Source organism: Paroedura picta, chromosome 3, assembly GCF_049243985.1.
Source record: "Paroedura picta isolate Pp20150507F chromosome 3, Ppicta_v3.0, whole genome shotgun sequence".
In the NCBI taxonomy this organism is placed as follows: Eukaryota; Metazoa; Chordata; class Lepidosauria; order Squamata; family Gekkonidae; genus Paroedura; species Paroedura picta.
In genome coordinates this window covers 145386806-145403333 of record NC_135371.1, presented here as the reverse complement: position 1 = coordinate 145403333, position 16528 = coordinate 145386806, and the positions used below count along the sequence as shown (strand labels likewise).

The window sequence follows — 16528 nt, the reverse complement described above, 5'->3', positions numbered from 1 at the left end:
GACAGGGAGCAAAGTCAAAGCTGGGCAGTGGTCATTTATCAGAGAGAGTTCCAAGCCGTACCATGGTCAAGTAGCTGGGGAGCAGAGTCAAAAGCCAGACCAGAGTCAAGAGCCAGGAATGGAATCAAAGAGAAAGTTGAAGTCAGGAACTAGGAAAAAAGTCAAGAGCCAAAGTCAGAAACCAGGAGCCAAGTCAAGAGTCAAAGTCAGGAACCAGGAATCAATCAAGCAGAGCTTCACCATAGTGAACCAGAACACCGAGCATCTAAGCAAAAGGGTAGGGAATGCATGCATTGAACACACAGAGAAGCTTCCCTCGAGTATACCAAGTCTGGGTGGAATAGCCTTCAGCTAGAGAGTTTGCTGCTGGGCCTAGTCCTCGTTAGAAGAAGGAACTTCAGCTGTGCTCCATCGGGACTGACAGTATGCTGACAGCCAAGCTGATCTTCTGACAGCTATCCAACTTGCGTGCTATTGCTAGTCCTCTGAACTAGATGGGGCCTTCCCTCGTGGTCTTGAGGGTGCTGGTAGATAAGGCTGGGTGAGAACCTGGCTGGGACCAGTTTGCTCGTCATCTGGAGGATTGGGCTGGCCACAATCCCCAACACAGACCTCGCTGGTAGGGTCTGCTGGCAGCACGGGAGAGTGCTTGGCCCAGGCAGTGCACCTGCCTTGGCTATGGCTTCCAGAGCACCCTCTCGAGGCTCAGCCAGAGGAACAGCAGGTGCGGGCATGACTGCAAGGTAAAACACCCATGCATAAGAGGCGATAGAGAAACAATGGGGATCAGAAAGGTTTGCAAGGGAAAGGAGGGCAAAAGTATTTCTCCCTCCTTGTGTTGGAACATGAGCTGCTCTGTATGGTTGGATTGCTAATCCAGATTCATACTGCATTATTACAGTAACCAGATATAAGATCTGAGTTTTCACAACTTCAGTTTGTGTCTGAAAGGGTATTCTGTCTCTCAACAGAACTGAATAGAAATATTTTGATGTTACTTCTGTGCTTTGGAATTATAGCAACCTCAGACAATGATAATTATATCATCTTGTTGCTTGTAGACATAGGACATGAGTTAAGAACACAGTGTCAGACTATTTTGCTCACATTAGACATTTAAAATAATTTCTATAGATTTAGTTCTCCTGAAATTGTCCAAGGCAGTATAAAATCATGTGATGAACTGATGATACAATTCATTTATAAAGCTCTTGGATTGAAGCAGTTTAGTAGCCTGCCCAAATAAATAACATTGTTTGGGTTTTGTCTGTTACAGCTCAGTCCTTTTGTCTACAGTGAATTTGCAAGAGAGAGAAATCTTCATGTATCACTACTTGATCGTCTCTATGAACACTATCCTGCAGAATTTCCATGCAGAATCTTGCTGTGTGAGAACTATCGCTCCCATGAAGCTATCATCAAGTAGGTGTGAACTTTTTCACTGTATCACACTTTTGCTTGCCTGGTGCAAGTGTGTAATAGAAACACTTTAAAAATCTTTTGCCACTATACTCCTAAGTGTAGTTGAAAAGAGAATTGTATTTGCCTGCCAGTAAAATAAAATATTCTTGCTTTTAATATGTTGAAAGTTAACAAGTAAGAAATGTCTTCTGAGGCTTAACAGAACAGAATATTTTGAACTATTCTATGTGACACTATAGAACCCTAGAACATAGAGCAAACTATTAATCTGACACATTCATTCTTCTTTCTAATATCAATGCCAGATATTTTGTGTAACTAGAAAGTCATGTTGAAAAGCTGCTTGAATTCTCTTGTGAAAGTGGTTATAATTTATAGAATATGTACAGCAGGAAAGCACCAAAATTGGTCATATGTACAAGTTATTGGAAGTTGTGTTTACTTGTAGGCCAAATTTGTTTACATTTAGATAGGATCAGAATCCATTACTCAAACTCCTTATTCCAGTACAGAAGCAAGAGTCCTGAAAGACCAGTGGTCTAATCCAGGAAACCAGGCATAGAGGATAAAGTTCAGGAAAGACTATTCATTATCCAGGTCGATGTTAGAAATTACAGAATGATCCAGGTGCAGATAATCATGCAAGTAGGTGGATCTGGGAAATGTTGTTAGGTTAGAAGATCAGAACAAATCAGGAAGTAATATACTTATCTCCTTGTTTCATAAACAGGATACATGGAGGAACAGTAACATTATAGTGGACAGAGCTGAAGGTCAGTCAATTGGATACTCATAGGTTGAGTAATGAAGAGAGGGTAATAGGTTCAGGAGTTTGCACAGAGACTGAGAAAGCATAAAAGCAGCAAGGAATAAAATACAGCATTTATGCAGAACATTGCAGTTGTTTACAGAATACTTTTATAGTCCTTACATGAAACTTGTGGGGTTAGTCATTATTATCGTATTACTGTGGATGGGGAAATGCTAGATTACCTAAAGCTGCCTAGTGAGTTCATGTTCAAGACAAGTCTTGAAAACTGAGCTTTCTGAATCATGCTCTTAAACACTATGCTCTGTGACTCAGTGACCAAGCATGTCCCTTATAAGTAGTTCATAAATTCAGGCTCTGGCCATTCAGATTCATTTATCTCCTTGTGACCCTGGAGCGTAGCTGATTGTGAAAGTAGACAATAAAGAACTGGATGGACTGATGGTGTGGCTTGCTATAAGAACTTCACACATATATTTATATGGTATACCAGTAACTTGAGCTTCAGGTTGATTGCCTCCTGGTGCTGGATCTTTAACAAAGGCTTATTTTTATGGTACTTCTGAAGTCAAGAGCTTATTAATTTGGTAGATAGACAGACACAGAAACCTTTATTGGCATGTAGGAACAAAATATGCACAATATATACATAATAATATAGTTATGATGAAACAGTGTTACTCAGTTTTGTTAAGAACTTGGAATTCTGAAAACATTACCTAAAAACACTGCAATACAAGAGGTTCGTATAGGAGCAGAGCCTAACAACTAAAATATTAGAGATAAAAATCAGAGCTATAATAACTAAAATATTTTGATCTCAATAGACTCTAATTTACAACTTTTTAAACTTAGTTATCTACCTAAGAACAAGAAAGTTGATTTTAAAAGACTGAGGAATAAAATAGGGCATCAGCTACGTTTTTAATGTCTCAGAAATAAGTACAATTAACAATTCCAAATATTCTATACAAGAGGTACTCTAAGATTATTACAAATGTATAACAAAAAAAATTCAATCTTGTCTTTGGCAATCATCCCATTCACCAGAACTTTAGGTTCCTGCTTACAATAAATCTGCTGGACCCATTTTAGATAGTTTTCTCCACAGTCCATTACTTGCAACAAGTTCTTGATTATCAAAGTATCTTGATTATCAAAGGCTTTATTGGCATCTCAAAAAATAAATGCTGTTTTTCTCCCAGATGTCTTTGCAAATTCCAAAGCATTTAAACCACGTTGCATATTATCTTTCATGTATGTCTTTGGTATAAAAGCAGTTTGCTCTTCACTTAGACATTTTTTAAGTCTCTCCACCATGATTTTTGCAAAACATTTGTAGTCCAGATTCAAAAGTAAAATTAGTCTATATGCACCACATGTCATAAAAAGACCCTTCATGTTGTTCACATTTCCAACATTTTTTTCAAAATATTCTTTTTACACCCTACCTTGATTCGGAGTCATATATGAGCAATAAGTAAAAATTATCTTTAAGAATTAGAACTAAGTATTAACTTGAGACCCTTAAACTATATTTTACCCACGTTTGCCTATTTTATCATGGATTCTTTCACCCATTTTTTCTGTTCCAACAAAAGTTTGTACTTTTTGCATTGAGACCCTTAAACTATATTTTACCCACGTTTCTTTGCCTATCTTTTCATGGATTCTTTTACCCATTTTTTTCTGTTCCATATTTTTACAAAAGTTTGTACTTCTTGCAATAACATGATAATTCACTTGCACATAATTCCATTTCAAATACAGTCTTAGTTTCTTCAAAACCAAACAATTTTTATCAGCTTTAAATCTTTCTAGTAGTTGCACATAGAAAAATCATTGGCAGTTATATCCTTCTCTTAGCAAATCTTTCCATGATTTAATTTCATATTCCCCTTGAGAGAAACCCAGTAAGTCTTAATAGGTTAGCCACTTATCTCTAACATTTCACATCTATAAAAAGCCTCTTGCGTTGAAATCCACAATGGTGGTTTTGGTCTCATATTTGTTACATAAACTCAATATATCATCATCATATCTAATAAAATGATTGTTAAATCCCACATTAACCTTAATTTTTTCATGCCACCCAAATCTCAAATCTTGTCCTTCTAATTCTAATAACCTTTTATTTTTTTCAAGCCTTGGGAGGGCAGTATATAAATAAACACAAACCTTACCTTTCTTTAGAATCTTGTAATACTTTATATTTAATGCAAGGTTTCTCTCTTTGCCATATAAATTCAGATCTACAGTGTCTTGCAAAAGTATTCACCCCACTCAGTGTTTGTCCTGTTTTGTCCCATTACAACCTAGAACTAAGTTGGGTTGGGGGGGTTAGCACCATTTGATTCTCACAACATGCCTACCACTTTGAAGGTGCAAAATCTTTTTTATTGTAACACAAACAGTACCCAAGAGGAAAAAAAAGGAAATCATGAATGTGCATCCTGCAAAGTCAATACTTTGTAGAGCCACTTTTTACAGCAATTACAGCTGTAAGTCTCTGGGGATATGCCAGTTTAGCACATCTAGCCACTGGGATTTTCACTTATTCCTCTAGGCAAAACTGTTCCAATTACTTCAAGCTAGATGGATAGGTTGGTGTGCAGCAATCTTCAAGTCATGCCACAAATTCTCAGGTGGATTTTGTTCTGGGCTTTGACTAGGCCATTTTAGGACATTAACATTCTTCCCTTTAAACCATTCCAGCTTTAGCTGCATGTTTAGGGTAATAGTCCTACTGGCATATCAAGTCTGGAGCAGGAAATATGTATCTCTAGGATGAAGATCGAGTCATATATCCATTGATAAATGTTTAGATATTTTTGAATAATGTTTTTCTCCTTTAATATTTGTAAAATCCTCTTTATTTTAAAGTCCCCACCTGTTCCACTTGATATGCCAGTAGGACAATTACCCTAAACATGCAGCTAAAGCTACCCTGTAATGGTTTAAAATAGCGATCCCCAACCTGTGGGCCGCGGACCACATGTGGTTCTTCGACTAATTGGAGGTGAGCCCCGAAGGACGCCTTCTCCCCCCCCCAGTCCTTTACTTCATCCCCCCCGGCCCTTTACAACACACTTCGGGTGTCATTGTCTCCCATCACTCCCAGATGGGATTATCTCGTTGCAGAGAAACAAGCTCAGGGTTCCCATTGATTTGTCATTGTCATGAGTTAAAATTTCCATGAAAATAAAATGTTCCTTATGTTCATTGTTGTGGCGTGTCTGTATCTTATTTTGAAGGGATGTTTAAACATTACCATAGTGATCAGAGAGCGTTAGGGCAGTGGTTGAGAGTAGAGGCGTAAAATACCCCCCCACCCGGGCCTCAGTAAAAGGCGTTGAGTGGTGTCCCACTGTGTCTGATTCAGGTGGCAACAACAAGGAGTTAGTCTTCCTTGCCTTTAAGTTGATACCAGAGGATGTTAAGGTGTGTATCACATGATTTGCTAGAGGGGAGCTTCTGCCAAGAATTCCACAGGTGAGGTATTGCTAGTGCTTATATTCTGTTCACCATTGCCTCATTGGAGAGTCATATTCAAATCCTTGCTTTGTGGTGGAATTCACTGAGTAATTTTGGTCCAGTCATACCTCATGGGGTTGTTGTAAGGCAAAAGTGGAGGAGTGAAGAACCACATGCGTCACCTGGAGCTATGTGGCGAAGGGACAGGGTAAAAATGGACTATACAGATGAGTTATTGCCAGGGTTCCCGCGGCTGCCAGGGTCCTCACAGCAACACCTCGGAGGTCCCACATCCAGCCCATCCTTCAGCAGCTCCGCTGGCTCCCAGTTGAATTCCGGATCAGGCTTAGGGTTTTGGTTATCACCTTTAAGGCCATAAAGGTGATAACCTGGGCCTATTCTGCACACATTGGATAATGCACTTTCAAAGTGCTGGGCCCAGTATACCTGAGGGATCGCCTCTCCGCCTACACCCATCAAAGAGCTTTGCGCTCTACAACCTCCAACCTCCTGGTGGTCCATGGCCCTAAGGAAGCTCGCTTGATCTCAACTAGGGCCAGAGCTTTCTCCATTCTGGACCCCACCTGGTGGAATGAGCTCCCAAAGGAGATCAGGGCCCTGACAAACCCAAGCAGTTCCACAGGGCCTGTTGAAGCCTTTTCTCTGCTCAAAACCTGTCTTCCCCAGGCTCCACCTGCCCCCAATCTTTAAACCAGGCATTTGGTTTAGGTCAACTCAAAGCATTGTTTCCAATTGGCCCCCAACACCCCCCTCCTACTATGACTACCACTAATCCTACTAACCCACTGGGTCCCAGTAAGAGTTGAGCTGAGGTTCCTTTGCAGTTCTACCATATTATTATTGTAGTAGTTATTGCTGTTGTCACATGTGTTACCCCATGTTATCTGTTTCCTGTTCCCTGTAAACTGCCCTGAGCCTTCGGGGGAGGGCGGTATATAAATATAAATAAATAAATTACGTGGAAGCAAGTGGTTTGAGAAATGTTGCCTTTGTATAATCAATACAGTTGGTTTTGAAATGAATATAAATGGAATCTTAATTACATTGTATGATTTATGCATACATTGTATGATTTATGTTTTAGAAAGCGAAATGATAATAAAAAGAATTGCTGAAATAAATAATATCATGGCTATACCAGTACAAAAATAAGACAGGCCACATTCTGGGCGTATTGCTCATGTTCTTTGCAGTGATTTGTTTAAAGCATACATCCAGATCTTTGCCTTATTATACCTTGCTGAACTAATGGTTGTTTTTGTTATGTACTCGTATCTTGTTAAAACAGATTAATACATTCAGGGCAAAAATCTTATTTCTTTCATATCTATTCCTTTTCTATCTAGTGAATAATTTTAAACTTCCATAAAGTCATTTTAATCACCTTTTGCAAAAGTGGGACTGTTGAAAATTGATTATGAAGCTTGGCCATGATCTGGGATGCAGGGAGTGCATAGCTGAAAGATCTCTATTAGTAGGGAAGAGCAGAGCAGAGCTCCCTGCACATAAGATTCAGCTGTGGTGGGAGGAGATCAAGGTGACAGTGAAAGTTTCATTAGGCTTAGTGGGTTAAACCTAGATTTGATTACTGGATAGTTGCAGAATTAGAGTGAGAGGAAGACTGAGAAATCAGGCAAGGAAAAATTGGTGATGGAAAGGAGGAGATAGCCCCAAAGGGGGGCTGGGGATGCAGGAGGTATGGTGGTGGGAGGAAGGTGCTGAAATTAAAAGAACCAAGATCCGGATATGGTTGAACCCTTTCTAACCCCCATCCCATCCCTAGAGATGAAGGGAGAAGGGTTAAGATGAAGAATTGTTTTTGATATGCTGTGCTTCTCTACCAGAAGTCTCAAAGCGGCTCATAATCATATTCCCTTTGCTTTCCCCACAACAGACACCCTGTGAGGTAGGTGGGCTGAGAGAGCCCTGATATTACTGCTCAGTCAGAATAGTGTGCTAACCCAAGTGTGTTAACCCAACTCCGACACTGATATTGTGTGATGCCAGTTCTATAAATATTTAGACTTCTGTTCTGTGGTCATACTTTGCAGAACACAAAGTAGACCTGATTTGCATGACCAAGACCTTGGCAAGGGAAGGTGAAACAATCCCCTTGAAAGAGTCCCCCCCCTTGCCGGTTACTCAGTCCTTCACCACATGGATTATGGGGTGGGGCGGGGTTGCGATTCTGGTCTATGAGGCTTTCTTCTAGGCCCATTATGCACGGAGTGGAAGGTCCGCATTCGGGGTGGAATGGCGGCGGCTAAAATCACCAATTATGCACACTGCACACACGGCAACCGGGTGCAGAGCCAAAGTATGCCGCCGAAAAAGCCGCGTTAGCAAGATGCAGAAGAAAGTGGAGCTTCCTGGGACCAGGGTGCAACCAGAAGCGACTCCGGAGTAGCCGCGTGTATAATCGGATACTCTGGGTTTTGCCGCCTTTGTGTTCCGGCCCGTGCGTAAGCGGTTTGCTTCACTTCTTCCTCCTCCGCGTTCTCCATGCAGCCGTTTCAGTGGCCGTGCATACTAGGGCCTACAGAGTACTTCCACCACCAATGATCCCAGGAATTGAGTGTTTTGGCCTGGGATGGGGCACAGTCGAGAACTTGGCTAACTGGCTCATGTACCATCCACCTAACATACCGGCAGATACCTCAGTGAAGTGAAGCAGTCCCCCTACTATAAGCGCTATTCCTATTTCCATGAACTTTAATGAGCATGCTAAGACCTTAATTTCTCAGCTAAAATATGAGCTGCAATTAAACTCAGTTAAAGATTTCTTAAACTGTGGGAAAGCTATACTTTGAACATAAAATGCTCTCAGAAATCTTAATATATATTCTGATGGTTAATTGATTTTGATGTTGAAGTAACACAGAAAATCTGGAAAGCTTAAGAAATTCTGGTCAGGGTTGATCAGGGTTGATGTTCATTCCACACTTCATCTCTAGTCCTGGGCCTCTTCTGCACACATTGGATAATGCACTTTCAAAGTGCTTTTGCAGCTAGATTTCCCCATGCAGAACAGGATATTCTGCTTCTAAAGTGCATTGAAAGTGCATTATCCAATGTGTGCAGAATCAGCCCTGGTTTCACTGTCATGCCTCTTGCATGGGACAGTTTCAAATATTCCTTGTTACACAGGCTCTTACCAAATGTCTGTTTAGTTAGTATTGTTGTTAGTATTAGTCCTAAATGTATTAGCCTTAGCTACTCTATTCAAAAATTATTTGAGTATTTCAAAATGGATAACAGAATTTTCCTCCATGGGTAAAGATAAAATGTTCTTCATAATTTATATCCAGAACACTGATTTGCAAAACAAGACTTGCCCTTCCATTTGTCCTACATGCTCTTTGCCTGCTTCAAGGTTGTTGCCTAGCATTGGTGCTTATCTTTCCCCCCTCCTAGAATTATAGGAGATATATGTTCACAAGGAAGACAGTGAAAGAAGGGTTCTCTTGATTCTTCTGGAGTATGTATGTGTGGCACAGGGATGAAATGGTCAGGGAGAAGAGGATCGATCTTACTCTGGAATGGGCCTTGCCTGCCTACCTGATTCTTTCTTTTCCTGTTACTGTGGAAGAGCCTCCCCACTGAAAAAATGGATCTCATATTCTCTTTGTTATGGCACACATGCCCTATCCCCCTCCTCCCATGGCAATTTACCACTGAAGGTCATCATGATGTGTTTTATGTTATTTTTTTAATCCCATTTTTTACATTGGCTTTGATTTTACACATGGATGCCACATTTTCCTTTGTGTTTGCCTTTATTGCAGTTATACATCTGAACTTTTCTACGAAGGCAAATTGATGGCAAGTGGGAAACAGCCAGCACACAAAGATTTCTACCCTCTGACTTTCTTCACAGCACGAGGAGAAGATGTGCAAGAAAAAAACAGCACAGCTTTTTACAACAATGCAGAGGTTAGCACATTGATTTCACATTTTTCAAGAATGTATTGGTTTCAAGAAACTATTACAGTAATCTCTCTGCTCAGGAAAGGTTTTTGTTTGCTTTTTTTGCTTGTATTGCTCTTTGGTTATGGCTGAGCCTTAAGAACTTTCCCTTGAAAATCAGTGTGACTTTCCCGTAATCAAGGACAGTTTTTTTTGTATAAAAGCCTATTGTATGGAATTTCAGCTGCATCAGTCCTTGGCGTGAATTGGTTGTATGCATACCACAAGCATGCACACGTTTCTGTCCCAGCTGCCATTCTGTATGCCAGTGGAAGTCTGTTCAGACTGGCTTTTCCCCATAGATTCCAGAAGCTGAAACAATTCTTTGAAGCCATAAATGTTTTAGTATAATAATCTTAGTCTCTTGGCATTTTATATAGCCAGAATTATATTACATATTACTTGTAACAGAACATGCAATGTCTTATATATCTTTAAATAGGACAGGGTCCTATTAAATAAAAGAGTAAGGCCACCTGGGGAGGAGTTAGGGCGGGCCCTGTCCAGGATAAAAACTCAGAGGGCCCAATCAGGAGCCGCAAAGCGGCTCCTGATTGGGCCCTCCGAGTGTCCATCCAGGGCCAAGCAGCCAATGGGAAGGCGCGCAAAGTACCTTCCTATTGGCCCCTCACCAGGACAGACCAAAATTCCATTCACCCAGCCCAGTCTGGCTGCCAGTCTGCTCCTGACCACCAAAGGGAGAGGAGGTCAGTAGGGCTGCCAAGGGGGATGAGAACGGAGGCTGCACCAGCCCTTTTCACCCCAAGGCTGTCCTAACTGCCATGTCCAACTGCAAATGGCCTCAGAACCCTGACAGAGCTGGCCGGAGGCTGCAGAGTGCGCTCCCTCCCCCTCCCTTCAGGCCTGCTGCGAAGGAGCCTCTGACAGCCCCTGTCTGAGGGGAGGGAGGAGTTTCCAAGACCAAGGCCTGAGGGCCTTCCTTTTGAGTGGGGACGGACTATCCCCTTCTGCCAAACAGTTCCCTGACAGGGAGGCCACAGAAAAGCCCCTTCTCACTTAAAATACTGCTCTGGCTGGGGGTTAGACACAGCCAAGCCATGTGTCTTTCTTCTTTGCAACTCTCTGCAGATTTGAGGCCACTGCACAGCGTTATTCTGCAGAGGAAACTGGCTCTTTTGTCTCCTGTTTCATCTGCACAACCCTGTGCAGTAGGCCTCAAGTCTTTCAATTCAACAACAACCTGTGTGGGAAGCCTTAAATGTTTCTTCTCTACCACAACCCTGTCCAAAGTAGCCCTTTGTGCCTGGGGAGCTGATCTTTATACTCTGCAGGTGAGCTGTAATTCCAGGAGCTCTGCAGGCCACACCTGTAGGTTGGCTACCCCTCGGTTGGAAATATACCTGGAGATTTGGAGGTGGGACTTCGAAATCGTACAATGCCTCAGAGTCCAGCCTTCAAATGATCCATTTTTGCCTCCAGTTGGGAGGGAGTGGTGCAGGAGTGTCCCTCCTGGCCTAGGGGTTATGGCCTTATCAGCAACTGTTTGTATTCTGGGGCGCAGACAGGCAGACCAGCATCAGTCCTGTGAGTCTGGAAAGTGCAGGAAGATCTAAATAAATACTTACAGCCTGAAACTAAATAGAGAACAAGTAAATGTCTGGAGACACATCCTAACTGAAATAGTAACTGGCAAATAACCTTGGCCTGGCAAATAAAAAAACAGTATTAAAAACCTTACTAAGGTCAAGACTGCTGTGCACAGACAGTCTTCCTCTTAGGGTTGCCAGCTTCCCTGTGAGGCTCTCTACCCCACCTCCCTCATGGGGAGTCTGCTATGGGGAGAGAAGGGGAAGACGATTGGAAAATGCTTTGAGACACCTGAGGCCTGCTGGGTCACTGCGGCCCATTCCCAGTTCTCTCAGATCTCTCACAGCCCCACATCCCTCACAGGTTGACTATTGTGGAGAGACAAATGGAAAAGGTGTTTGTAAACCGCTTTGAGACTCCTTTGGGTAGTAAGCAAGAGGGTACAAAAATCCGTTCTTCTAAGGAGCAACCATGAAAGAAGCATGTGGGCACATAACATTTTACCAACAGTGAAAATATGGGAGACAGAAGGAACAGGGTGGACACCTGTGTACTGTAACTACCCCATGTGTATTAGGGCAGAGGGGCATTTCGGTGTCTGTGGCCTAATTCACACAAGAAGGGAAATGACGCAGAACTGGGGGGAATTGGTTGCCATGTAATCTTCCCCTAAGAAGAGTCTCCAGTCTGATTTTCCCTTCACATATCTGAGGACATGGCTCTGGAAAGCTCATCTGTAACCACTATGCCACAATTCCCAAAGGTCAGTCCTCTCCCACACTCAACAAACATTCCACACCACAGGTTCTTGACACCCATCTCTCCACACCCATGGCCTCATTTGCCACCATGCCACCACAACCTCCCACACAACACACATGACAACCCCATGCCCTTACAGACTGGACAACTCCTCCCCTTCCTCTTCCCACTGCCAAGCTCTAGCGCCCGTTGTATTCTTGGAGACAACGGGCTTTGCCCCTAGTTTTACATAAAAACCAAGCCAAAACCTAAGCAAGTAAATAGCTTTAGAGCTAGTTCATGGTAAAGAATCTTTACAAGCCACTACATGCTTGTTACAAGTTTTCTTTCCATAGGCCATATCCCTGCAATCCAAGTATTTTTAAAACCCTAAATTAAATTGAACATATAGAACAGCATGTTAATTCATTGTCTCACCAGAATTGATGCTGAATCCAATGGGGACCATAGATCACCATCACTAATAGACGTCAGGGACTCATTGATTCCACAAACTCCATTGGGGTCAAGGTGCAGACACTGGTCGCTTCATCTCTCCAGTGACTAAGTTTTTGAGGTCATAGAAGAAACATCTTCCAAGTGTTAATGTCGAGGGGGAGATGCCTTGCCAAACAGACAGTCATCCTCACAGATTCCATTGCCTCTGATGTTTCTAGCCCGAAATAGCATCATTGAAATGATATAACTACAATTACAATATCTACAGTAATTATACATAGTAATAGAATAGAATCGAAAATTTATTACGGTTTGTACCAGGCATATAACAGGGGAGATTATACAATGCGACAAACAGTATGGAGAACTAGTAGCAAGTTGAGAACCATGCCATTGTTCTGGCATCGATATGGCATCACATGACTCAGAATCAGAGGACAGGGCCAACTGGGGGTCAGAAATCGATTCTGAGGGTACCTCAGTGCCATCTCCAGATGAGACTGTGAGGGAACTGTCAGCACTATTCCGCACAGAAGATCTCAGGTTATACTTTGAGCAAATCATCAGCATGGCAAAAATTACTTGCATTACCTCCCCGCAAAACTGAAATCCACAGATCCATTTATGGTGGTCCCGTACAGCCCAGAATCTAATCCAATGGGACTATACTTAATATAGAAAGGATGTTGACCTGGCAGTATGTTTCTGCAAAAAAGCTGGAAAATCTCTACAGAGTAAAGGAAGATGGATGATAGTACTTATTAAAACATCTCAGAACAAACTCTGTCATATCTGAAGCTCCAGATTCCCTAACGACTCTGATAGTCAACTTGCAATGTGCCTAGACTGTACTGGCTAACCTGCATTTCCTGATAAACCAAGAGATTTTTACTGATGCTTCTTTGTTGGGAAGGGGATTGCATTTCAATAACAATGCCACCCCAATGTACCTGGCCAGACTCTGAGTTACCTTACATATTAACATTTTGGAGCTTGGAGTGGTTAAGAATGCACTTCTTTTGCAGGTGTGATTCAAGGTTGCTGGGCTCTGCGGTACACATACAACCCAACTGCAGAATTTTACATCAACAAATAGGGGGAACAAGATCCCTGAGGTTATACCAGGAAGCAACAAAAATATGTCTAGGGAGCAATACATTACATTACAAGGTCTAGTTTACTGCCATACACATAGTAGAGAACCTAAATGCTAAGCAGGGATCTTGCCTACACTCAAGAGTAGACAGTCAAAGACTAGCATTTAGGCCTGGTCTTCAAACACTGGGGTTCACCAGAGATATACCCCTTTGCTTCCTCAGATGACCTTGCAGATATAAGTCTACAAAGCCAATAAGGGCTTTATATGTGATTGCTGATACTTTAAATTGCACCCAGTAGCCAGTGGAGTGATTGTAAAATGGAAGTAATATGCATGCTTTGTCTAGCTCCTGCAAATAGATAGTATTTTATGAAGAAAATAAATTTGTAATTTATAATTAATATTTTCCATAAATATTCATTAGCATTATCTAATGTAGTAAGTAAAAATCTAAATTTTGTGCACTTCATATGACCTAGGTTTTTTTTACTCATTTTAAGAATCCTTCTAATAGAATATTGAAGACAAGGACAAATGCATAGTTCCGATATCAATAGTTATTGGTGACATTATCCAGATATAACAATGAGGCCATAGCTGAAGGATATTTTAATCTAACATCATTTTGAAAATAATACAGATCTCATATAGTTTTGAACTATTACTTTATATCCAAAGGAATAGAAAATAGATTTGAAGCTCTCTTTCTTTAATTTCAAGGTGTTTGAAGTAGTGGAGCGTGTTGAAGAACTGAGGAGAAAGTGGCCAGTAGCCTGGGGAAAACTGGATGATGGCAGCATAGGTGTTGTAACACCATATGCTGATCAAGTATTCCGAATTCGGGCAGAGCTTAGGAAGAAAAGATTGTCTGATGTCAGTGTTGAAAGAGTGTTAAATGTTCAGGGTAAGTAGCAGATGCATGTATACAAATCTGTGAATTGGTTTGAGCATTTGAAATGCTTACAGTAGCAGCAGTTTACAGTATTTTGTGTAGTGTTTCATTGGAGATACAACCCAGAACACCTGTTTAATACAACACAGTTCTGACAGTATTTGTGGCTTTTGACAGATAGCATCATTGAAATGATATAACTACAATTACAATAGCTACAGTAATAATGTATACATAATAAAACATTAAACACACAGGAAAATTGGTCTTGTATTTTCTGTCAGTAAATTTTCTATCGTAATTTTCTGTTAAAAGTAAATAACACTGGCACTGTTAAAACCAACAAAGTTTTATTCAAGGTGCTGGTCTTAAAGGTACCACTGTCGTCAAACTTTGTTCTGCTGCTTCAGACCAACACAAATTTTCTACCCAGCTCAATTTATTTTGCTAATACTTGACACTAATGTACAGCAGCAAACAAAACTGTATCATGAATCATGTTGTATAATCCCTCACTGAATTCTAGTGCATTAAGATGATTTTGGTCTTACACATGAGCCAAGCTCTCTAGAACAGTGGTTATCAACTGGTGATACATGACCAATGGGACATGGAAGTAGTCTAGGGGGATGCAAAAAGTTGCTGTTCCTCAGCCCCCATGTCTGCCCACGTGATATTCTGTCTCTTGCTGACCCTGCCAGCCATGGAATGTCCCATTTGTGACCTTTTGGCATGCTAGTAGTTTATTTAATTATTTAATTTATAGACCTGCCCTCTCTGCCCTGGCTCAATGTTAAAATTTAGTTAAAATACAATAAAACAGTAAAATTAAAAATACTCCATGCTCCGTTATCCTGCTTCTCAGCCGATTGTTCAGCAGTGGGATATTCTGGAGAGGGAGGCCCATAGTAATAACAGGCCCATAAGAGGCCCATAGTAATAACAGAATCCTATAAACATACAAATGTCTTTCTTGGGGGTGGGGGAAGTAGCTTTTTGTTTTTATCGCAATGGGATCCAGGTTCTTCTATAGTGTTTGATGGAACATAAGGTACAAAGGGTTGAGAATAACTAGTGTAGAACGCCTATTGCATGTGTAGAGTATTTTCCTGGTGAAATTAAAATAAACCTACAAGCCAATCCAGAAGCCTATGTGTGTCTAAATATCCTTCATAGCCATTAGACTAGTCTCCTGAGGTTCCAACTCAGCCATAGTGTACTGGTTCCTTCCTGGCAGATCTTTAAATGGTTAATATTACTTTGTAACATCATAGAATACGTTTTTGAGGAAATAGGAATTAATTCTTCTAGTCAGATTTGAATTAAATGAATACCTATTTTATATATTTAAGTAGGCTTATTGGTTAGAATACTTCATAATAGAAATACAGAACTTTTAAAATAATCTCGGATTTTACCATGAACTATAAATATTACTTGTGAAAATGGTATAGGGATCAATGTATGATTAATGTGGAAGTGGACAGCAACAGAGTATTGCTATTTCTTAATGCATTTTAAGAACATTTACACATTATTTTTAAATAAATGATATAAGCGAGCAGTAAATATCCAGTTGTCATAATAATTTTATATAAAAGCTACACAAGTAGTCATTTGTTATGTTATTAGCAACAAATGGACTAAATTTTCATTGTCTTCCTATGTTAGGAAAACAGTTTAGAGTGTTGTTTCTCAGCACAGTGCGTACACGGCACACATGCAAACATAAGCAAACACCAATCAAACGGAAAGAGCATTTATTGGAAGATTCTACAGAAGACTTGGATTATGGATTTCTTTCCAATTATAAGCTTCTCAATACAGCCATTACAAGAGCACAGTCACTAGTAGCTGTAGTGGGAGACCCTATTGCTTTGTGTTCCATTGGGAGATGCAGGTATGTCAACAGTGTGCTATGAGTAAACAGTACCAACGAATATGTTATTGATTTTTGTGTATTGAAGTGCTTGTTTAGGTGCCTGTCTGAATTGCTTAAACTAATCCGTGAGGATTGGTGTGGAGTCATCAATCTGATGGACTAGGTCCCCAACCTTTTTATCACTGGGGACCGGTCAACGCTTGACAATTTTACTGAGGCCCAGGGGGGGGGTAGCCATCGTCACCACCTGAGCCC

General features: G+C 41.0%; 1 protein-coding gene across 4 annotated transcripts in view; it reads left to right on the top strand.

The window, feature by feature from the left end:
* Window positions 1-16528, top strand: part of HELZ (helicase with zinc finger) — a 131321-nt gene that overhangs the window by 83200 nt on the left and 31593 nt on the right. For all 4 annotated transcript variants that reach the window (XM_077328400.1, XM_077328399.1, XM_077328397.1 and 1 more), the window contains 4 exons: window positions 1277-1422; window positions 9472-9619; window positions 14220-14403; window positions 16063-16291. In XM_077328400.1, coding sequence (XP_077184515.1) covers window positions 1277-1422; window positions 9472-9619; window positions 14220-14403; window positions 16063-16291 — 707 coding nt within the window. The remainder of the gene's footprint in view (window positions 1-1276; window positions 1423-9471; window positions 9620-14219; window positions 14404-16062; window positions 16292-16528) is intronic.